The 25669-nt window shown below is 42.4% G+C and overlaps 1 protein-coding gene across 4 annotated transcripts in view; it reads right to left on the bottom strand.

Moving 5' to 3' along the window:
* Positions 1 to 208: 208 nt before the first annotated feature.
* LOC129815782 (homeodomain-interacting protein kinase 1-like) overlaps positions 209 to 25669 on the bottom strand; it is a 61169-nt gene continuing 35708 nt past the window's right edge. Inside the window, exons 12-18 of one of the 4 annotated variants that reach the window (XM_055869898.1) lie at positions 25390 to 25533; positions 19919 to 20076; positions 19460 to 19603; positions 14621 to 14794; positions 11621 to 11817; positions 5187 to 5305; positions 209 to 4947 (exon numbers count right to left, since the gene is read on the bottom strand). In XM_055869898.1, the coding sequence (XP_055725873.1) occupies positions 4495 to 4947; positions 5187 to 5305; positions 11621 to 11817; positions 14621 to 14794; positions 19460 to 19603; positions 19919 to 20076; positions 25390 to 25533 (1389 nt within the window). In that variant the 3' untranslated portion in view covers positions 209 to 4494. The remainder of the gene's footprint in view (positions 4948 to 5186; positions 5306 to 11620; positions 11818 to 14620; positions 14795 to 19459; positions 19604 to 19918; positions 20077 to 25389; positions 25534 to 25669) is intronic. The other 3 variants (XM_055869899.1, XM_055869900.1, XM_055869901.1) reach the window with 3 other exon arrangements.

The following is a 25669-nucleotide window of genomic DNA, read 5'->3' as shown; positions in this document are numbered from 1 at the left end:
TGTGTAAAATTAATTCAAACATAAATCATCTAGTAAGTTACTATAAACTGTATGTAAAACATAGGTCTATTTCCTTTCAGTTTAAACTACATGTTTGAGTTCACTATCAACATGAGAAGTTTATCTAACTATTGAATGAATGATAGCCTGACACCAAAGCCTGTTACCTATGATTAGCGTTGCTTAGAGTCAAGAGACAAGACACATGGACTTCTGGGTAATTTATTTGAAAACAGTGATTGGGTTGATTTGATGTTGACATTATCCTCACCAATAACCTGATTACTAAATGCATTGTGCAACATAATGACAAAGACAAGACAGTACAGTATCAAGAAAAAAGACCAGAGAGGCTGTGACAGAATAGACTACATCATTACCAGGCTGTCTACATCGTTACCAGGCTGTGACAGAATAGTCTACATCGTTACCAGGCTGTGACAGAATAGTCTACATCGTTACCAGGCGGTGACAGAATAGACTACATCATTACCAGGCTGTGACAGAATAGTCTACATCGTTACCAGGCGGTGACAGAATAGTCTACATCGTTACCAGGCTGTGACAGAATAGTCTACATCATTACCAGGCTGTGACAGAATAGTCTACATCGTTACCAGGCTGTGACAGAATAGTCTACATCGTTACCAGGCGGTGACAGAATAGTCTACATCGTTACCAGGCTGTGACAGAATAGTCTACATCGTTACCAGGCTGTGACAGAATAGTCTACATCGTTACCAGGCTGTGACAGAATAGTCTACATCGTTACCAGGCGGTGACAGAATAGTCTACATCGTTACCAGGCTGTGACAGAATAGTCTACATCGTTACCAGGCGGTGACAGAATAGTCTACATCGTTACCAGGCGGTGACAGGATAGTCTACATCGTTACCAGGCGGTGACAGAATAGTCTACATCGTTACCAGGCGGTGACAGGATAGTCTACATCGTTACCAGGCGGTGACAGAATAGTCTACATCGTTACCAGGCGGTGACAGAATAGTCTACATCGTTACCAGGCTGTGACAGAATAGTCTACATCGTTACCAGGCTGTGACAGAATAGTCTACATCGTTACCAGGCTGTGACAGAATAGTCTACATTGTTACCAGGCTGTGACAGAATAGTCTACATCGTTACCAGGCGGTGACAGAATAGTCTACATCGTTACCAGGCTGTGACAGAATAGTCTACATCATTACCAGGCTGTCTACATCGTTACCAGGCGGTGACAGAATAGACTACATCGTTACCAGGCGGTGACAGAATAGACTACATCGTTACCAGGCGGTGACAGAATAGACTACATCGTTACCAGGCGGTGACAGAATAGACTACATCGTTACCAGGCGGTGACAGAATAGTCTACATCGTTACCAGGCGGTGACAGAATAGACTACATCGTTACCAGGCGGTGACAGAACAGCCTACATACAACATACTCATGATTTAAATGAAATGATCCATCGCATCAGTGTCAAACAACCATACATTTCTGTCTCCCTCTCCTTCCATTCAAACGTCTTACCATCCATCCGGTGCGGCACGAGCCACCAACAAGACCGTCTTGTGTGACGGCTCACATTAACAACAAAACATAATTTAAACTCACAATAGAGAAGGTTTAGAACTTAGAACATGTAGAACTAAAAACACAGGTGTTTAGGCTATATGTAAAACAATATAATACAACTATTATCAGACCATATTACGGATGTCATTGGATTAGTTTGGGTTATATAAGGGTGCTAAAGACACAAGGATCACCGTTAGAAGTTATTTAGGTTAGCATATAGCTAGCATCTCTAGCTAGTTAGCCAGCCATGCTAAAGACACACAAATCACCTTTAGGTAAGCTAGAAGATTCCAACCTTATACGCTCTGCTATATGGTTGGAAAGGGCTTTTGTTGAGATTGAGACACTGCTGAGCCATTTTCGTCCTCATGCTAGCCAGCATGTGGCTACTGCTAGCTAGCATGAGGACGAAAACGGAATCACCTTTAAGTGCTTTGTTTAAATGAGCAAGTAGCTAGCATCTCTCTAGCTAGCCTGCCATGCTAAAGATACTTGGATCACCTTTAGACCAGCCTTGGGTTAGCTAAAAACTAGCATCTCTCTAGCTAGCTGTGCTAGAGTTAGGCTACAAGAGTCTCCTGTAGGTTTTCTTTAGATTAGCTAGCATATCTAGCTAATTAGCTAGCAGTAGCATCTCCCTAGCTAGGTGTGCCGTCTCTCTAGCTACGCCTTTCTAGCCTCTCCTACATTGTCTGACGTCAGATAGCGCTGACGGCCGTCTGCACTCGGGTTTGAGGGACGAGCGTCGCGTAGGAGTGACGCCATCTGACGTGAGACAATGAGCTCTCCTATTGCAAGGAGACACAGCTAGGGCCTATTCAGGAGGCTGCAACGCTACAGGTAGCTCACAGACCAGCATAGCTGTTATATACTGTACATTTATGCCATGTAGAACACAGACTCGTGTCATATTCCTACATTTCATATGGGAATTGCATTTCATATGCCTCCTGATCCTTACATTTCATATGGGAATTGCATTTCATATGCCTCCTGATCCTTACATTTCATATGGTATAGAAACACGTTTTGTATCTCCAGTATTCTGTGTTTCAGTTCACTGACTGGACCCCTAGAGGAGACTAGTGCCCTTTAAAACACAAAGCCTTTTAAATAAACACAATTTCATAATATATATGATATTAAAAACCAGAACGCCTCACTCTACATCCAATTAAAACAGGGATAAAACAAAACAATTATACTTTTTCTACTGGGAAAAATAACAGTACAATATCACATAATAATAATAATATTACAAAAGGTCAGAAAGCTGTTAAACCAGTTTGAGGTGAACCCCTTCTTAACAGAAAGCTGTTAAACCAGTTTGAGGTGAACCCCTTCTTAACAGAAAGCTGTTAAACCAGTTTGAGGTGAACCACTGCTTAACAGAAAGCTGTTAAACCAGTTTGAGGTGAACCACTGCTTAACAGAAAGCTGTTAAACCAGTTTGAGGTGAACCACTGCTTAACAGAAAGCTGTTAAACCAGTTTGAGGTGAACCACTGCTTAACAGAAAGCTGTTAAACCAGTTTGAGGTGAACCCCTTCTTAACAGAAAGCTGTTAAACCAGTTTGAGGTGAACCCCTGCTTAACAGAAAGCTGTTAAACCAGTTTGAGGTGAACCCCTGCTTAACAGAAAGCTGTTAAACCAGTTTGAGGTGAACCACTGCTTAACAGAAAGCTGTTAAACCAGTTTGAGGTGAACCACTGCTTAACAGAAAGCTGTTAAACCAGTTTGAGGTGAACCACTGCTTAACAGTAAATAAAATGCAGTAGTGCAAAAATTCATAGGTACCCCCCCCCCACCCCTTTCCATAGCCCTCCCGGATTCATCCACAAGGTGAAGTGGGGGGGGGGGTCTTATTGCCCCTTCAGTGTGTGTGTGTGTGAGGGCCATAGTCCTACACATTATCCCCCCCCCCCCCCCCATCTCTAGCCCCAGTATCATGACATCATCAGTAGGTATACTGCTCTACCATAGCCACGTTCAGTTGCAAAACGTTGTCCCAACGTTGCAGATAAAACATGTCATGAATAGTGTCGACGTGATTTAGAGCTGGGCGATAAGGACAAAAAAAAAAATCCGCATCGGGATAAATGACCTGAATTGATTGGATAAATAGAAAGAAGCCTATATAACAATCTACACTACCATATGGTTTTAATGTCCTTTAAAGGCCCAGTGTTGTCTAAAACGTTTTTCCCCCCTGTGTGGTTGGAATAATACTGTGAAATTGTTTAAAAAAAAAAAAGAATATGATGCCCTTTAAAATGTAAAAACTGTTTGAAAAGACCGTCTGAAATGTCCTGCCTGTTTTGGTGGGATGGAGTTTTGAGCGTGTCTGGTGACGTCACCAGGTGGTTCATTAGTTAATAGACCAATAAGAAAGAGTTCCAAAACTCTCTGCCAATAACAGCTAGTTTTCAGTTTCCCCTCCCCACGCAGACCACTCCCAGACAGTCCTAGCAAAACTCTTACTTGAAAAATTGCTCTTTGCTATTTAGCTTTCTGTTTATTTTTGATTATTTCAATTGAAAACAATCCCAGTAAGGTACTTAATTCTGACCCAGAAATGACTTGATATTGCGATAAAAACGGAAGCATTGGGCCTTTAAACTACTACTACTTTGACGATTGTAGCCATCAATTGTTCTATTAACAATCACCCATATTAGTAAACTTATTTCATTTCAAACTTCACGTTTCTCTAGTAGAGGCTACTTATTGTAATGAATGATATTAACAAAATGTCTGCGATAAGTGATCGGTATAGTCGGTGTCGATCATTTTTGGTTTATCATCCCAGCTCTAATTTGATCTGCAATTCACAGACATGTTTGTTCTACATAGGATTTTTTCTATCTGAACGTTCCAAAACGTTGCATTGCGGCTGAAAGCGGCCCACGTCTCATCATAAGTAAGGGTACTGTCCCAACCGTCGAGGGCTGAGCTGGTATGCGCTGTAGGCTTCAGCCCGGGGCCTCACACTAATGTATGGGGGCCCAGCAGTAAACTGGTGCTGATAGGTTGCAGGAAGCCCCACCCCATGGATCATCCCTGACCCCACCGAAGACTCCTTCCTGGTCCCTGCGTCACTCCTGGCCAACCCAGAGGCTCCGTAAGAGACAGTGGGAGGGGCATAGGTGGAAGGGGTGGGGTGGCCACGCACCAGGAACTGTTCCATGGCCTGAGAGGCGGAGGCTAGCGCGGCGGAGGCGGGGAAGGTGTAGAGGCTGGGGGCGGAGCTTAGGGAGGGCGCTTCCTGAAAGGTGTAGTGGGAAGCGGGGCTAGGGGGGTAGGTTGCCTGGCGACGCAGGTTGCCGTGGGAACGGTCCTGAGACGAGGATGAGACTACAGGCTGTACCTGGAGAAAGAGAGGCAGGCAGACAGACAGACTGCATCAGAACATGTCTTTTGACAAATATCGCAATGAAAATAAAAACTGTATAAACAAAGAAACATTTTTACATCACTGTTTAAAAATTATAATAGACAATCAACTGTTCTACACAATACATTTCTATCTGAACTTTCTGTAACGTGTCACAGTGGCCTGGGGCACACCTGCTAGTAAGAGAGGATACTATTGGCTGGCCGACTCACCTGGCTGAGGTTGAGAGGATGTGATTGGCTGGGGACTAGCTTATGGCGGTCGCTGTTGTCACCACTACAGGGCTGTCGATTGGCCCGCTTGGGCTTGATGTAGGAGCTCTGGAGTTGCCCTGGAAACCAACCAGGAAGAGATAGAGAGACATGGTTAGAAATACAGCTTTCAACGAAAACACTCAAACTGGTTTTAAAGCATTCTGTGCCTCTGTACACTGTATTTGTGATTCTAAACTGTACAGAGCTCTGTGGGTATGTCCTAGTGTGATCAAGATACCAGAATTTTGACTTTGATACTGATACCAGGTTTAGTACCACAATACTCGATACCATCACAATACTCAAATACCAAAACAATACTAAGGCAAAAAAAAAGCATTTGAAGCAGACAGAAAGTCAGCTACTGCTCTGTTCAATCGTTGGGCAACTGTTGAGTTCAATATAACATTTGCATTTTACTTTAACATCTAAAAATGCAAGCATTAATGAATGAATTATACAACCAATTTGACTTAGTTTTTTTAAACCAATTTAGCAACATAACGGTAATAATTTATTTGAATGGTAAATCTCTATTGATAAACTGGGTAAATCAAGATGTAGCCTAGGAGTGTGTGCATACATTGAGTTATTGAGCTTGTTTTGGGCTGATTTCATGGGGCTACAGATGACAAACAATCTGTTTCCTTCATGCAGCTACAGATGACAAACAATCTGTTTCCTTCATGGGGCTACAGATGACAAACAATCTGTTTCCTTCATGCAGCTACAGATGACAAACAATCTGTTTCCTTCATGCAGCTACAGATGACAAACAATCTGTTTCCTTCATGCAGCTACAGATGACAAACAATCTGTTTCCTTCATGGGGCTACAGATGACAAACAATCTGTTTCCTTCATGCAGCTACAGATGACAAACAATCTGTTTCCTTCATGGGGCTACAGATGACAAACAATCTGTTTCCTTCATGGGGCTACAGATGACAAACAATCTGTTTCCTTCATGGGGCTACAGATGACAAACAATCTGTTTCCTTCATGGGGCTACAGATGACAAACAATCTGTTTCCTTCATGGGGCTACAGATGACAAACAATCTGTTTCCTTCATGCAGCTACAGATGACAAACAATCTGTTTCCTTCATGGGTCTACAGATGACAAACAATCTGTTTCCTTCATGGGGCTACAGATGACAAACAATCTGTTTCCTTCATGGGGCTACAGATGACAAACAATCTGTTTCCTTCCATTTGGGACTTATTTTATTGTACCGATCAACAACATTTGCATAATAGTAGCTTCTGTGCGTTCTCTTTAACCAGTAATGACATCATTTACGATGCAGTCAATTCGCTGAGGCAATAGATCATCATTGTGAGAGACGCGAGAGAGAAACTGAATAAGTGAATGAATAAAGTTGTTGGGGCAATCAGCTTTAAAATGTGCATATTTTACATTATGGTTTGCATATCACAAACAAAGGGTAGCGAATTGATGTTATCTTTAGCTTTCAGCTAGCAGGGAAAGTTAGCCTACAAAGATGGAAGCTAGCGGTATCTTCTTCCATTGTAAAGTGTTGTAGCCTGTAGGGACATTGTTTTGTGAACAGTAATGAACAGTTTCTACATGCAGCGTAACATTATTCAAATGTGTTAACTTCTGTGCAGCATGAGTGGGGAGCTAACATGATGCAGCACAGACTCCCAGGCTAGCAGTGAGTTAGTGGAGCTAACATGGTACAGCCCAGACTCCCAGGCTAGCAGTGAGTTAGTGGAGCTAACATGATGCAGCCCAGACTCCCAGGCTAGCAGTGAGTTAGTGGAGCTAACATGATGCAGCCCAGACTCCCAGGCTAGCAGTGAGTTAGTGGAGCTAACATGGTACAGCCCAGACTCCCAGGCTAGCAGTGAGTTAGTGGAGCTAACATGATGCAGCCCAGACTCCCAGGCTAGCAGTGAGTTAGTGGAGCTAACATGATGCAGCCCAGACTCCCAGGCTAACAGTGAGTTAGTGGAGCTAACATGATGCAGCCCAGACTCCCAGGCTAGCAGTGAGTTAGTGGAGCTAACATGATGCAGCCCAGACTCCCAAGCTAGCAGTGAGTTAGTGGAGCTAACATGATGCAGCCCAGACTCCCAGGCTAGCAGTGAGTTAGTGGAGCTAACATGATGCAGCCCAGACTCCCAGGCTAGCAGTGAGTTAGTGGAGCTGACATGATGCAGCCCAGATTCTCAGTACAGGCTAGCAGTGAGTTAGTGGAGCTAACATGATGCAGCCCAGACTCCCAGTACAGGCGAGCAGTGAGTTAGTGGAGCTAACATGGTGCAGCCCAGACTCCCAGGCTAGCAGTGAGTTAGTGGATCTAACATGATGCATCCCAGACTACCAGGCTAGCAGTGAGTTAGTGGAGCTAACATGATGCAGCCCAGACTCCCAGGCTAGCAGTGAGTTAGTGGAGCTAACATGATGCAGCCCAGACTCTCAGTACAGGCTAGCAGTGAGTTAGTGGAGCTAACATGATGCAGCCCAGACTCTCAGTACAGGCTAGCAGTGAGTTAGTGGAGCTAACATGATGCAGCCCAGACTCCCAGTACAGGCTAGCAGTGAGTTAGTGGAGCTAACATGATGCAGCCCAGACTCCCAGGCTAGCAGTGAGTTAGTGAAGCTAACATGGTGCAGCCCAGACTCCCAGGCTAGCAGTGAGTTAGTGGAGCTAACATGATGCATCCCAGACTACCAGGCTAGCAGTGACTTAGTGGAGCTAACATGATGCAGCCCAGACTCCCAGTGCAGGCTAGCAGTGAGTTAGTGAAGCTAACATGATGCAGCCCAGACTCCCAGTGCAGGCTAGCAGTGAGTTAGTGAAGCTAACATGATGCAGCCCAGACTCCCAGGCTAGCAGTGAGTTAGTGGAGCTAACATGATGCAGCCCAGACTCCCAGGCTAGCAGTGAGTTAGTGGAGCTAACATGATGCAGCCCAGACTCCCAGGCTAGCAGTGAGTTAGTGGATCTAACATGGTACAGCCCAGACTCCCAGTGCAGGCTAGCAGTGAGTTAGTGGAGCTAACATGATGCAGCCCAGACTCCCAGGCTAGCAGTGAGTTAGTGGGGCTAACATGATACAGCCCAGACTCCCAGGCTAGCAGTGAGTTAGTGGAGCTAACATGATGCAGCCCAGACTCCCAGGCTAGCAGTGAGTTAGTGGAGCTAACATGATGCAGCCCAGACTCCCAGGCTAGCAGTGAGTTAGTGAAGCTAACATGATGCAGCCCAGACTCCCAGGCTAGCAGTGAGTTAGTGGAGCTAACATGATGCAGCCCAGACTCCCAGTGCAGGCTAGCAGTGAGTTAGTGGAGCTAACATGATGCATCCCAGACTACCAGGCTAGCAGTGAGTTAGTGGAGCTAACATGATGCAGCCCAGACTCCCAGTGCAGGCTAGCAGTGAGTTAGTGGAGCTAACATGATGCAGCCCAGACTCCCAGGCTAGCAGTGAGTTAGTGGAGCTAACATGATGCAGCCCAGACTCCCAGGCTAGCAGTGAGTTAGTGGAGCTAACATGATGCAGCCCAGACTCCCAGGCTAGCAGTGAGTTAGTGGAGCTAACATGATGCAGCCCAGACTCCCAATGCAGGCTAGCAGTGAGTTAGTGGAGCTAACATGATGCAGCCCAGACTCCCAGGCTAGCAGTGAGTTAGTGGGGCTAACATGATACAGCCCAGACTCCCAGGCTAGCAGTGAGTTAGTGGAGCTAACATGATGCAGCCCAGACTCCCAGGCTAGCAGTGAGTTAGTGGAGCTAACATGATGCAGCCCAGACTCCCAGGCTAGCAGTGAGTTAGTGGAGCTAACATGATGCAGCCCAGACTCCCAGGCTAGCAGTGAGTTAGTGGATCTAACATGATGCAGCCCAGACTCCCAGGCTAGCAGTGAGTTAGTGGAGCTAACATGATACAGCCCAGACTCCCAGGCTAGCAGTGAGTTAGTGGAGCTGACATGATGCAGCCCAGACTCCCAGGCTAGCAGTGAGTTAGTGGATCTAACATGGTACAGCCCAGACTCCCAGGCTAGCAGTGAGTTAGTGGAGCTGACATGATGCAGCCCAGACTCCCAGGCTAGCAGTGAGTTAGTGGAGCTAACATGATACAGCCCAGACTCCCAGGCTAGCAGTGAGTTAGTGGGGCTAACATGATGCAGCCCAGACTCCCAGGCTAGCAGTGAGTTAGTGGAGCTAACATGATACAGCCCAGACTCCCAGGCTAGCAGTGACTTAGTGGAGCTGACATGATGCAGCCCAGACTCCCAGGCTAGCAGTGAGTTAGTGGGGCTAACATGATGCAGCCCAGACTCCCAGGCTAGCAGTGAGTTAGTGGAGCTGACATGATGCAGCCCAGACTCCCAGGCTAGCAGTGAGTTAGTGGAGCTAACATGATGCAGCCCAGACTCCCAGGCTAGCAGTGAGTTAGTGGAGCTAACATGATGCAGCCCAGACTCCCAGGCTAGCAGTGAGTTAGTGGGGCTAACATGGTACAGCCCAGACTACCAGGCTAGCAGTGAGTTAGTGGGGCTAACATGATGCAGCCCAGACTCCCAGGCTAGCAGTGAGTTAGTGGAGCTAACATGATACAGCCCAGACTCCCAGGCTAGCAGTGAGTTAGTGGAGCTGACATGATGCAGCCCAGACTCCCAGGCTAGCAGTGAGTTAGTGGGGCTAACATGATGCAGCCCAGACTCCCAGGCTAGCAGTGAGTTAGTGGAGCTGACATGATGCAGCCCAGACTCCCAGGCTAGCAGTGAGTTAGTGGAGCTAACATGATGCAGCCCAGACTCCCAGGCTAGCAGTGAGTTAGTGGAGCTGACATGGTACAGCCCAGACTCCCAGGCTAGCAGTGAGTTAGTGGAGCTAACATGATGCAGCCCAGACTCCCAGGCTAGCAGTGAGTTAGTGGAGCTAACATGGTGCAGCCCAGACTCCCAGTGCAGACTAGCAGTGAGTTAGTGGAGCTAACATGATGCAGCCCAGACTCCCAGGCTAGCAGTGAGTTAGTGGAGCTAACATGATGCAGCCCAGACTCCCAGGCTAGCAGTGAGTTAGTGGAGCTAACATGGTGCAGCCCAGACTCCCAGTGCAGACTAGCAGTGAGTTAGTGGAGCTAACATGGTGCAGCCCAGACTCCCAGTGCAGGCTAGCAGTGAGTTAGTGGAGCTAACATGGTGCAGCCCAGACTCCCAGGCTAGCAGTGAGTTAGTGGAGCTAACATGGTGCAGCCCAGACTCCCAGTGCAGACTAGCAGTGAGTTAGTGGAGCTAACATGATGCAGCCCAGACTCCCAGGCTAGCAGTGAGTTAGTGGAGCTAACATGATGCAGCCCAGACTCCCAGGCTAGCAGTGAGTTAGTGGATCTAACATGGTACAGCCCAGACTCCCAGGCTAGCAGTGAGTTAGTGGAGCTGACATGATGCAGCCCAGACTCCCAGGCTAGCAGTGAGTTAGTGGGGCTAACATGATGCAGCCCAGACTCCCAGGCTAGCAGTGAGTTAGTGGAGCTGACATGATGCAGCCCAGACTCCCAGGCTAGCAGTGAGTTAGTGGGGCTAACATGATGCAGCCCAGACTCCCAGGCTAGCAGTGAGTTAGTGGAGCTGACATGATGCAGCCCAGACTCCCAGGCTAGCAGTGAGTTAGTGGAGCTAACATGATGCAGCCCAGACTCCCAGGCTAGCAGTGAGTTAGTGGATCTAACATGGTACAGCCCAGACTCCCAGGCTAGCAGTGAGTTAGTGGAGCTGACATGATGCAGCCCAGACTCCCAGGCTAGCAGTGAGTTAGTGGAGCTAACATGATGCAGCCCAGACTCCCAGGCTAGCAGTGAGTTAGTGGATCTAACATGGTACAGCCCAGACTCCCAGGCTAGCAGTGAGTTAGTGGAGCTGACATGATGCAGCCCAGACTCCCAGGCTAGCAGTGAGTTAGTGGGGCTAACATGATGCAGCCCAGACTCCCAGGCTAGCAGTGAGTTAGTGGAGCTAACATGATACAGCCCAGACTCCCAGGCTAGCAGTGAGTTAGTGGAGCTAACATGATGCAGCCCAGACTCCCAGGCTAGCAGTGAGTTAGTGGAGCTAACATGATGCAGCCCAGACTACCAGTGCAGGCTAGCAGTGAGTTAGTGAAGCTAACATGGTACAGCCCAGACTACCAGTGCAAACTAGCAGCGAGTTAGTGGATCATGGAAAGTTGCGCTTGATCCCTGTGACACATCCACTGAAAGCAACACATTCTATTACCGAACCATTTTTCATGATCTAGTATCGAAAAAGTACATAACTTTCGGTATACCGTGTAACGCTAGTATGTCCTGTGTGTGTGTGTGTGTGTGTGTGTGTGTGTGTGTGTGTGTGTGTTAGACGAGTGTGAGCCACCTCACCCGTCTCAGTCGGCTGGGTCTTGACAGATGGTGCCACCACGGCCAGTGACCTGCCCATAGACGTTCCCCCTCCCCGGAGGTGTGTGAGAGTGCTGGAGCCGGCGAGGAGGCGGGGGGTGAGGGGGCTGGCCGTGGAGGAGTCAGAGTCGTGGACCGTCAAACAGCTGATCACGTTAGTCCTCTGAGCCGGACCACAGCTGTTAAACAGACGAACACAGAGATTCATACATTAGAGACATACATTAAGAGATACAGTACCAGTCAAAAGTTTGGACACACCTACTAATTCAAGGGTTTTTCTTTATTTTACTATTTTCTACATTGTAGAATAATAGTGAAGACATTGAAACTATGAAATAACACATATGGAATCATGTAGTAACCCAAAAAGTTTTAAACAAATCAAAATATATTTTATATTTGAGATTCTTCAAAGTAGCCACTCTTTGCCTTGATGACAGCTTTGCACACTCTTGGCATTCTCTCAACCAACTTCACCTGGAATGCTTTTCCAACAGTCTTGAAGGAGTTCCCACAAATGCTGAGCACTTGTTGGCTGCTTTTCTTCACTCTGTGGTCAAACTCATCCCAAACCATCTCAACTGGGTTGAGTTTGGGTAATTTGTGGAGGCCAGGTCATCTGATGCAGCACTCCATCTCTCTCCTTCTTAGTCAAATAGCTGTTACACAGCCTGGAGGTGTGTTGAGTCATTGTCCTGTTGAAAAACAAATGATAGTCCCACTAATAATAGTCCCACTAAGCGCAAACCAGATGGGATGGCATATCGCTGCAGAATGCTGTGGTAGCCATGCTGGTTTAGTGTGCCTTGAATTCTAAATAAATCACGGACAGTGTCACCAGCAAAGCACCCCCACTCCTCCTCCTCCATGCTTCATGGTGGGACCAACACCTCCTCCATGCTTCAGGGTGGGATCCACACATGCGGAGATCATCCGTTCACCTACTCTGTGTCTCACAATGACACGGCAGTTGGAACCACAAATCTCTAATTTGTCCTCATCAGACCAGAGGACAGATTTCCACTGGTCTACCGTTCATTGCTCATGTTTCTTGGCCCAAGCAAGTCTCTTCTTATTGGTGTCCTTTAGAAATGGTTTCTTTGCAGCAATTCGACCATAAAGGCCTGATTCACGCAGTCCCCTCTGAACAGTTGATGTTGAGATGTGTCTGTTACTTGAACTCCGTGAAGCATTTATTTGGGCTGCAATTTCTGAGGCTGGTAACTCTAATGAACGTATCCTCTGGCTCTTTCTTTCCTGTGGCGATCCTCATGAGAGTCAGTTTCATCATAGCGCTTGATGATTCTTGCGACTGCACTTGAAGAAACTTTCAAAGTTCTTGAAATGTTCCGGATTGACTAACCTTCATGTCTTAAAGTAATGATGGACTGTCATTTCTCTTTGCTTATTTGAGCTTTTCTTGCCATAATAATTATTTTTTTCTATAGAACCTTTATGTAACTAGGCAAGTCAGTTAAGAACAAATTCTTATTTACAATGAAGGACTAACTCAGACGACGCTGGGCCAATTGTACGCCGCCCTATTGGACTCCCAAACACGGCCGGTTGTGATACAACCTGGATGGCTTCGGGTAGAAGCTGTTGAGGAGCCTTTTGGTCCTAGACTTGGCGCTCCGGTACCGCTTATCGTGCAGTCGCAGAGAAAACAGTCTATAACTTGGGTGACTGGAGTCTCTGACAATTTTATGGGTTTTCCTCTGACACCGCCTATTATATAGGTCCTGGATGGCAGGAAGCTAGACCCCAGTGATGTACTGGGCAGTTCGCACTACCCTCTGTAGCGCCTTACAGTTAGATGCCGAGCAGTTGCCATACCAGGCGGTGATGCAACCTGTCAGGATGCTCTCGATGATGCAGCTGTAGAACCTTTTGAGGATCTGGGGACCCATGACAAATCTTTTCAGTCTCCTGAGAGGGAAAGGTTTTGTCGTGCCCTCTTCACGACTGTCTTGGTATGTTTGGACCATGATAGTTTGTTGGTGATGTGGACACCAAGGAACTTGAAACTCTCAACCTGCTCCACTACAGCCCTGTCTATGTTAATGAGGGCCTGTTCGGTCCTCCTTTTCCTGTAGTCCACGATCATCTCCTTAGTCTTGATCACGTTGAGGGAGAGGTTGTTGTCGTCTCTGACCTCCTCCCTATAGGCTGTCTCATCGTTGTCGGTGATCAGGCCTACCACTGTTGTGTTGTCAGCAAACTTAATGATGGTGTTAGAGTTGTGTTTGGCCACGCAGTCGTGGGTGAACAGGGAATACAGGAGGGGACTAAGTACACACCCCTGAGGGGCTCCAGTGTTAAGGATCAGCGTGGCGGACGTGTTACCTCAAATACCTCGACTAACCGGTGCCCCAGCACATTGACTCTGTACCGGTACCCCCTGTATATAGCCTTGCTATTGTTATTTTACTGCTGCTCTTTAATTACTTGTTACTTTAATTTTTATATATATAATAATATTTTTTCTTAAAACTGCATTGTTGGTTAAGGGCTTGTAAATAAGCATTTCACCTGTTGTATTCGGCGCATGTGACAAATTTGACAATGTAGAAAATAGTAAAAATAAAGAAAAACCCTGGAATGAGTAGGTGTGTCCAAACTTTTGACTGGTACTGTACATTAGAAACATACATTAGTTTCATAGCAACAACAGAAATAAAATGGTAGATGGTGGTGGATAGGATGATCAATTCTAGTCCATTCAGATCAGATTTACATCTGTTTTAGGAAAACTTTAATAATTGTTTTACCATCATTTTTGGATGACCTATGCTCCTCACTGAATTAAAGGGTTTAATTCAAGTTAAATCAGTGAAATTGTTGCATAGCAACAGAGATTAGTTAGGCCCGATGATAGTTTTGATAGGCTATCATCTGCAAACCATCTATAAAGGAACTATCCACATAAAACCAACAGTCGTTTGTGATTGGAGAACACACACAGGAATATGACCTCACCTGGCCGGGTGGAACTTCCTCTCGTCTTCCTCGTCTGAGTCGCTGTGGATGGTGATGACGCTGACCGCCGGGCTGGGCGTGTCTGAGATTATGATTGGCTGAGAAAGAGCTGCCACACTGCAGGTGGGCGGAGTCAGCATGGCATTGGTGAGCAGCGGCACACCAGACACACCCCTGGATACACACACGCAGGGATAAGAAACGCACTTAGGTACACACTAGTTGATAACTGTTACTATATAGTTGATAACTGTTACTAATTAATAACTAACTATATAGTTGATAAATGTTACTAATTAATATCTAACTATATAGTTGATAACTGTTACTATATAGTTGATAACTGTTACTATATAGTTGATAACTGTTACTATATAGTTGATAACTGTTACTATATAGTTGATAACTGTTACTATATAGTTGATAACTGTTACTAATTGATAACTGTTACTAATTGATAACTGTTACTATATAGTTGATAACTGTTACTAGTTAATACATGTAACTATATAGTTGATAACTGTTACTATATAGTTGATAACTGTAACTAGTTGATAACTGTTACTATATAGTTAATAACTGTTACTATATAGTTGATAACTGTTACTATATAGTTGATAACTGTTACTATATAGTTGATAACTGTAACTAGTTGATAACTGTTACTATATAGTTGATAACTGTAACTAGTTGATAACTGTTACTATATAGTTGATAACTGTTACTATATAGTTGATAACTGTTACTATATAGTTGATAACTGTTACTTTATAGTTAATAACTGTTACTATATAGTTGATAACTGTTACTATATAGTTGATAACTGTTACTATATAGTTGATAACTGTTACTAGTTGATAACTGTTACTATATAGTTGATAACTGTTACTATATAGTTGATAACTGTTACTATATAGTTGATAACTGTTACTATATAGTAATAACTGTTACTTTATAGTTAATAACTGTAACTATATAGTTGATAACTGTTACTAGTTGATAACTGTTACTATATAGTTGATAACTGTTACTAGTTGATAACTGTTACTATATAGTTGATAACTGTTACTATATAGTAATAACTGTTACTTTATAGTTAATAACTGTTACTATATAGTTGATAACTGTTACTATATAGTTGATAACTGTTACTTTATAGTTAATAACTGTTACTTTATAGTTAATAACTGTTACTATATAGTTGATAACTGTTACTAGTTGATAACTGTTACTATATAGTTGATAACTGTTACTATATAGTAATAACTGTTACTTTATAGTTAATAACTGTAACTATATAGTTGATAACTGTAACTATATAGTTGATAACTGTTACTATATAGTTGATAACTGTAACTAGTTGATAACTGTAACTAGTTGATAACTGTTACTATATAGTTGATAACTGTTACTATATAGTTGATAACTGTAACTAGTTGATAACTGTTACTATATAGTTGATAACTGTAACTAGTTGATAACTGTTACAATATAGTTGATAACTGTTACTATATAGTTAATAACTGTTACTATATAGTTGATAACTGTTACTATATAGTTGATAACTGTTACTATATAGTTGATAACTGTTACTATATAGTTAATAACTGTTACTATATAGTTGATAACTGTTACTATATAGTTGATAACTGTAACTATATAGTTGATAACTGTTACTAATTGATAACTGTTACTAGTTGATAACTGTAACTAGTTGATAACTGTTACTAATTAATAACTAACTATATAGTTGATAACTGTTACTATATAGTTGATAACTGTTACTATATAGTTAATAACTGTTACTAATTAATAACTAACTATATAGTTGATAACTGTTACTATATAGTTGACAACTGTTACTAATTAATAACAACTATATAGTTGATAACTGTTACTATATAGTTGATAACTGTTACTATATAGTTGATAACTGTAACTATATAGTTGATAACTGTTACTATATAGTTGATAACTGTAACTAGTTGATAACTTACTATATAGTTGATAACTGTTACTAGTTGATAACTGTTACTAGTTGATAACTGTAACTATATAGTTGATAACTGTTACTATATAGTTGATAACTGTAACTAGTTGATAACTTACTATATAGTTGATAACTGTAACTAGTTGATAACTGTAACTAGTTGATAACTGTAACTAGTTGATAACTGTAACTAGTTGATAACTGTTACTATATAGTTGATAACTGTTACTATATAGTTAATAACTGTTACTATATAGTTGATAACTGTTACTATATAGTTAATAACTGTTACTATATAGTTGATAACTGTAACTAGTTGATAACTGTAACTAGTTGATAACTGTTACTATATAGTTGATAACTGTTACTATATAGTTGATAACTGTAGCTAATTGATAACTGTTACTATATAGTTGATAACTGTTACTATATAGTTGATAACTGTTACTATATAGTTGATAACTGTTACTATATAGTTGATAACTGTAACTAGTTGATAACTTACTATATAGTTGATAACTGTTACTATATAGTTGATAACTGTTACTATATAGTTGATAACTGTTACTATATAGTTAATAACTGTTACTATATAGTTAATAACTGTTACTATATAGTTGATAACTGTAACTAGTTGATAACTGTAACTAGTTGATAACTGTTACTATATAGTTGATAACTGTTACTATATAGTTGATAACTGTAACTATATAGTTGATAACTGTAACTATATAGTTGATAACTGTTACTATATAGTTGATAACTGTTACTATATAGTTAATAACTGTAACTATATAGTTGATAACTGTTACTATATAGTTGATAACTGTTACTATATAGTTGATAACTGTTACTATATAGTTGATAACTGTTACTATATAGTTGATAACTGTTACTATATAGTTGATAACTGTTACTATATAGTTGATAACTGTAACTATATAGTTGATAACTGTTACTATATAGTTGATAACTGTTACTATATAGTTGATAACTGTTACTATATAGTTGATAACTGTTACTATATAGTTGATAACTGTTACTATATAGTTGATAACTGTTACTATATAGTTGATAACTGTAACTATATAGTTGATAACTGTTACTATATAGTTAATAACTGTTACTATATAGTTGATAACTGTTACTATATAGTTGATAACTGTTACTATATAGTTGATAACTGTTACTATATAGTTGATAACTGTTACTATATAGTTGATAACTGTAACTAGTTGATAACTGTTACTATATAGTTGATAACTGTTACTATATAGTTGATAACTGTTACTATATAGTTGATAACTGTTACTATATAGTTGATAACTGTAACTATATAGTTGATAACTGTAACTAGTTGATAACTGTAACTAGTTGATAACTGTTACTATATAGTTGATAACTGTTACTATATCGTTGATAACTGTTACTATATAGTTGATAACTGTTACTATATAGTTGATAACTGTTACTATATAGTTGATAACTGTAACTATATAGTTGATAACTGTAACTAGTTGATAACTGTTACTATATAGTTGATAACTGTAACTAGTTGATAACTGTAACTAGTTGATAACTGTTACTATATAGTTGATAACTGTAACTAGTTGATAACTGTTCCTATATAGTTGATAACTGTAACTAGTTGATAACTGTAACTAGTTGATAACTGTTACTATATAGTTGATAACTGTAACTAGTTGATAACTGTTACTATATAGTTGATAACTGTTACTATATAGTTGATAACTGTAACTAGTTGATAACTGTTACTATATAGTTGATAACTGTAACTAGTTGATAACTGTTACTATATAGTTGATAACTGTTACTATATAGTTGATAACTGTAACTAGTTGATAACTGTAACTATATAGTTGATAACTGTTACTATATAGTTGATAACTGTTACTAGTTGATAACTGTAACTATATAGTTGATAACTGTAACTAGTTGATAACTATAACTAGTTGATAACTGTTACTATATAGTTGATAACTGTTACTATATAGTTGATAACTGTTACTATATAGTTGATAACTGTTACTATATAGTTGATAACTGTTACTATATAGTTGATAACTGTTACTATATAGTTGATAACTGTTACTAGTTGATAACTGTTACTATATAGTTGATAACTGTTACTATATAGTTGATAACTGTAACTAGTTGATAACTGTTACTATATAGTTGATAACTGTAACTAGTTAATAACTGTTACTATATAGTTGATAACTGTTACTATATAGTTGATAACTGTTACTATATAGTTGATAACTGTAACTAGTTGATAACTGTTACTATATAGTTGATAACTGTTACTATATAGTTGATAACTGTTACTATATAGTTGATAACTGTAACTAGTTGATAACTGTTACTATATAGTTGATAACTGTAACTAGTTAATAACTGTTACTATATAGTTGATAACTGTTACTATATAGTTGATAACTGTTACTATATAGTTGATAACTGTAACTAGTTGATAACTGTTACTATATAGTTGATAACTGTAACTAGTTAATAACTGTTACTATATAGTTGATAACTGTAACTAGTTAATAACTGTTACTATATAGTTGATAACTGTTACTATATAGTTGATAACTGTTACTATATAGTTGATAACTGTAACTAGTTGATAACTGTTACTATATAGTTGATAACTGTTACTATATAGTTGATAACTGTAACTAGTTAATAACTGTTACTATATAGTTGATAACTGTTACTATATAGTTGATAACTGTAACTAATTGATAACTGTAACTAGTTGATAACTGTTATTAGTTGTTGTGCCACAATCTATCCATAAGCCTTTCTCTTCCAGTCAGTTGTACCTGGTGGTTCTGTTGTTGCCGCGGCGACCCTTGGCCCTCTTCCCCACTCCGCTCCTCTCCTGCTGTGACCTCTGGGTGGCCTGACCCCGGCTAGGGTCAAAGGTCGATTGACTCTGCTGCAGTACTCCCCTGTACTGAGACCCCCTACACACACCACACACATCTGAGTACCCCTGCTTTTCTTCAGACCTGGGTTTCAAATACCGTTTCTGTGCCTGTGAGCTTGCCTGGCTTAAATCAACCAATAGAAAAGTCCCAAAACCGCAAACCCCACCCATCTGGCACTCCAGGCAGAGAAGTAAACGCTCAAAGTTTTTAAATATTTTTGTTTCTCTTTTTCTGGGATAGTTACACCCTGACATGATCTGGGTAATAATCCTATTGATGGATTATTTCTGTTCCCTTATATAAAGAGGTCTATTCTGACAGACAGCTATGTAACCATGGTGATAACCATACCTCCAGCTGTTTGTGTGCTGGGCTGTGTCCGAAAGGAGCGTCTCTACGGGAGACTCCGCGACAACCGTCTGGTGGGAGGAGCCGTGGATGGCCACGCCAGGAACCTGCTGCCATGACGACGGGATGAGGATCTGCTGGGTGCCGGCGGGCCAAGCCTGCTACACACACACACACACACACACACACACACACACACACACACACACACACACACACACACACACACACACACACACACACACACACACACACACACACACACACACACACACACACACACACACACACAAACACACAAACACACAAAAAACAGTTAGCATTCATTCCAGTGTATATCTGTAATATCACATGAAAGCAGTGCCTGGTCAGAAAGTCATTGTCCAGAAGAGCCGATGAGTCAACCTGGAGCTAGTAATCAATGTCAGGAATAGGGATGAATATTTTACAAATGTTTCATCCTGAGAATAAATCACTTTTCTCCCAGGTAACCCAGTATTTCCCGCCAAAACCGGAAGTGTCCTTGGAAAAGCGTTATAACGCATATAAATTGGCCTATATCTGGATTTGATTAGAGCTTTGATCGAAAATTCTAGCCTGATTTTATGATCTCTACATTAACAACATTTAAAGGAAATCCAAGACCAAACGATTATGCCGTTATCTAAGACGTATATAATATATGTAGGCCGTCATTGTAAATAAGAATTTGTTCTTAACTCACTTGCTTAGTTAAATAAAGGTTAAATAAATAAAAAACGCACAACAGAAAATCCAATAGATATAGCTAGCTATATGCTTTCTTGGGTAAAATACACCGAACAAAAATATAAAACGCAACATGCAACAATTTCAATGATTTTTACTGAGTTACATTTCATTATAATGGAATCAGTCAATAGAGTCGATCAGGCTGTTGATTGTGGCCTGTGGAACGTTGTCCCACTTCTCTTCAATGGCTGTGTGAAGTTGCTGGATATTGGTGGGAACTGGAACACGCTGTAGTACACGTTGATCCAGAGCATCCCAAGCATGCTCAATGGGTGACATGTCTGGTGAGTACGTAGGTCATGGAAGAATTGGTACATTTTCGGCTTCCAGGAATTGTGTCCAGATCCTTGTGACATGGGGCCGTGCATTTATCATGCTGAAACATGAGGTGATGGCGGCGGATGAATGGCACGACAACGGGCCTCAGGATCTCGTCACGGTATCTGTGTATCTGGTATCTGTGCATTCAAATTGCCATCGATAAAATGCAATTGTGTACGTTGTCCGTAGCTTACGCCTGCCCATACCATAACCCCACCACCACCATGGGGCACTCTGTTCACAACGTTGACATCAACAAACCGCTCCCCCATACGATGCTATACACGGTTTCCGCCATCTGCCCGGTACAGTTGAAACCGGGATTCATCCGTGAAGAGCACTTTTCTCCAGCATGCGGGTGGGCATCGATGGGGAGCGTTTTCCCACTGAAGTCAGTTTACGATGCCGACCCTGGTGAGGAGGACGAGCACGCAGATGAGCTTCCCTGAGACGTTTCTGACAGTTTGTGTAGCCATTTTTCAGTTGTGCAAACCCACAGTTTCATCAGTTGTCCAGGTGGCTGGTCTCAGACGATCCAGCAGGTGAAGAAGCAGGATACTAAAGCGCTGCTCAGCCTTCTTAACAACACTATCAACAAGGCAGGAGAAATAACAGTAATAATATGCATCTCAATCTCTCATGGCTCAAAGTAGAGGAGAAATTGACTTCATCACTACTTGTATTTGTAAGGAGTATTGACATGTTGAACCGAGCTGTCTGTTTAAACGACTAGCACACATCTCAGACACCCATCCACACCCCACAAGACATGCCACCAGAGGTCTGTTTAAACTACTGGCACACAGCTCAGAGACCAATACATACCCCACAAGACATGCCACCAGAGGTCTGTCTAAACTACTAGCACACAGCTCAGACACCCATCCATACCCCACAAGACATGCCACCAGAGGTCTGTTTAAACTACTGGCACACAGCTCAGAGACCAATACATACCCCACAAGACATGCCACCAGAGGTCTGTTTAAACTACTAACACACAGCTCAGACACCAATACATACCCCACAAGACATGCCACCAGAGGTCTCTTCACAGTCCCCAAGTCCAGAACAGACTATGGGAGGAGCACAGTACTACATAGAGCCATGAGTACATGGAACTCTATTCCACATCAAGTAACTGATGCAAGCAGTTGAATCAATGTAAAATTTGACTTTAAAAAAAAAACAGATAAAAATAGACCTTATGGAACAGCGGGGACTGTGAAGAGACACACACACACACACACACCCATAAGACACGCATTCTACACACACACCACTTGTAGAGTAGTGGTCTGAGGGAACACACTTAATGTGTTGTGAAAAGTGTTATGAAATGTAATGTCATGTAGTAATATTTAAAATTATATATAACTGCCTTAATTGATGGACCCCAGGAAGAGTAGCTGCTGCCATGGCAGGAACTAATGGGGATCCGTAATAAACCCCAGGAAGACTAGCTGCTGCCTTGGCAGGAACTAATGGGGATCCATAATAAACCCCAGGAAGAGTAGCTGCTGCCTTGGCAGGAACTAATGGGGATCCGTAATAAACCCCAGGAAGAGTAGCCGCTGCCTTGGCAGGAACTAATGGGGATCCATAATAAACCCCAGGAAGAGTAGCCGCTGCCTTGGCAGGAACTAATGGAGATCAATAATAAACCCCAGGAAGAGTATCTGCTGCCTTGGCATCTAAATACTGCACAATTTAAACACCAATCCCAAAACACGTGTAAATATTGGACGATAAACTGTGCCTTCCTGTATTATACTGATGCTCAAATGTTTATTATTTTCTTCTGAGACATTTACTTTATGCTGGTATTCTTATCTTTTTTATTTATTATTATTGTTGTTGCATCGTCCAGAAGGAATCTGTATGTAAGCATTTGGTTGGACAATGCATAGCTTGCCTATCCTGTACATACGACTAATAAAACCTCAAACTTAGAGGTGAGTTAGTTACTGATTAGGCAAAGAGAGAGAGAAAGAGACAGAGAGAGAGAGAAAGAGACAGAGAGAGAGAGAGAGAGAGAAAGAGACAGAGAGAGACAGACAGAGAGAGAGATGGACAGAGAGGGAGACAAAGAGAGAGAGACGGAGAGACAGAGAGAGACAGACAGAGACAGAGAGAGAGACAAAGAGAGAGAGACGGAGAGACAGAGACAGACAGAGACAGAGAGAGACGGACAGAGAGAGACAGAGAGACGGAGAGAGAGACACGGAGAAAGAGAGACGGAGAGAGAGACACAGAGAGAGAGACACGGAGAGAGAGAGAGAGAGACGGAGAGAGAGAGACGGAGAGAGAGAGAGACGGAGAGAGAGAGACGGAGCTATATGGCTACTGACTAGCTCTCCACATCACCGATGTCATGGGAGTCTGGGAGCTGATAAACTGGACAACTACATCCAACAAGAAAGGAAGGACGGAGGGATACACTAACTACAACCTTCTCATCGCGGTGCCCATACCGTTGAGCTGAAAGGAAAGGAAAAGAATGGGTCGAGCTGTTAAGGAAAGATGTGTCTTAGCTGGTGTCTCCTTTAGGGAAAAGAGATGAGAGGAAGGAGGGGCGAGGGAGGGAGAGGGGGAACAAGCAACCACAGGACGCTTCAAGTGAAGTGAAGACAGGCATCATGCCTCCATGTCCTCAGCACAGTAGAACTACAGAAAGGAGGGGAAGAGGGTGTGTGTAGGCGCCACCGCACTGCAAGAGAGAGGAAATGACAGACTGAGAAAAGGTAAACGCGGACAGAGAGAGTAAAAGGTAAGAGACAGGGATAATCAGAGTAGAGACAGAGAACGAGGTAAGAGACAGAGATAATCAGAGTAGAGACAGAGAACGAGGTAAGAGACAGAGATAATCAGAGTAGAGACAGAGAAAGAGGTAAGAGACAGGGATAATCAGAGTAGAGACAGAGAAAGAGGTAAGAGACAGAGATAATCAGAGTAGAGACAGAGAACAGGGTAAGAGACAGAGATAATCAGAGTAGACAGAGAAAGAGGGAAGAGACAGGGATAATCAGAGTAGAGACAGAGATAATCAGAGTAGAGACAGAGAACGAGGTAAGAGACAGGGATAATCAGAGTAGAAACAGAGAAAGAGGTAAGAGACAGAGATAATCAGAGTAGAGACAGAGAACGAGGTAAGAGACAGAGATAATCAGAGTAGAGACAGAGAACGAGGTAAGAGACAGGGATAATCAGAGTAGAGACGGAGAACGAGGTAAGAGACAGGGATAATCAGAGTAGAGACAGAGAAAGAGGTAAGAGACAGAGATAATCAGAGTAGAGACAGAGACAATCAGAGTAGAGACAGAGAAAGAGGTAAGAGACAGGGATAATCAGAGTAGAGACAGAGAAAGAGGTAAGAGACCGAGATAATCAGAGTAGAGCCAATGAAAGAGGTAAGACACAGGGATAATCAGAGTAGAGACAGAGAACGAGGTAAGAGACAGAGATAATCAGAGTAGAGACAGAGAAAGAGGGAAGAGACAGGGATAATCAGAGTAGAAACGGAGAACGAGGTAAGAGACAGAGATAATCAGAGTAGAGGCAGAGAACGAGGTAAGACACAGGGATAATCAGAGTAGAGACAGAGATAATCAGAGTAGAGACAGAGAACGAGGTAAGAGACAGAGATAATCAGAGTAGAGACAGAGAACGAGGTAAGAGACAGGGATAATCAGAGTAGAGACAGAGAATGAGGTAAGAGACAGGGATAATCAGAGTAGAGACGGAGATAATCAGAGTAGAGACAGAGAACGAGGTAAGAGACAGGGATAATCAGAGTAGAGACAGAGAATGAGGTAAGAGACAGGGATAATCAGAGTAGAGACGGAGATAATCAGAGTAGAGACAGAGAACGAGGTAAGAGACAGGGATAATCAGAGTAGAGACAGAGAAAGAGGTAAGAGACAGAGATAATCAGAGTAGAGACAGAGAATCAGAGTAGAGGCAGAGAAAGAGGTAAGAGACAGGGATAATCAGAGTAGAGACATAGAAAGAGGTAAGAGACAGAGATAATCAGAGTAGAGACAGAGATAATCAGAGTAGAGACGGAGAACGAGGTAAGAGACAGGGATAATCAGAGTAGAGACAGAGAAAGAGGTAAGAGACAGAGATAATCAGAGTAGAGACAGAGATAATCAGAGTAGAGACAGAGAAAGAGGTAAGAGACAGGGATAATCAGAGTAGAGACAGAGATAATCAGAGTAGAGACAGAGAACGAGGTAAGAGACAGAGATAATCAGAGTAGAGACAGAGATAATCAGAGTAGAGACAGAACATTATTGAAAGGGAGTGAGTAAGAAGAGGGTTGAACTGGGTGAGCGAGGAGGAGGAGGGAGAACGTGGAGGTGTGTGTGTGTGTATTTTACCAGCACGGTGGCAGTGTGCTCCAGCAGAGTGGGGTGGCCGGCATCACAGCCCAGCCCCAGGGGAACAGAGTACTGGGGGACTATGCCCGCTACCGTGGGGGGGTGGGGGTGGAGGGTGGCCACCATCAGGGGTGTGCAGGAGCCCTGGGAGGTGGAGGGGGGGGGGGGGGGTCAGGAAAGGGTGGAGGGTTAAATAAGTTGGCAGAGACTCTTATTTCTCGGGTTGGTGAACACTCATTCTTTTCGACCTGTGGAAGCTGTCAAGGTAATGACGATGGTC

The sequence above is a fragment of the Salvelinus fontinalis genome, chromosome 18 (genome assembly GCF_029448725.1).
Source record: "Salvelinus fontinalis isolate EN_2023a chromosome 18, ASM2944872v1, whole genome shotgun sequence".
Lineage (NCBI taxonomy): Eukaryota > Metazoa > Chordata > Actinopteri > Salmoniformes > Salmonidae > Salvelinus > Salvelinus fontinalis.
Note: the sequence above shows the minus strand (reverse complement) of the source record. Positions and strands in the feature narration are given on the sequence as shown.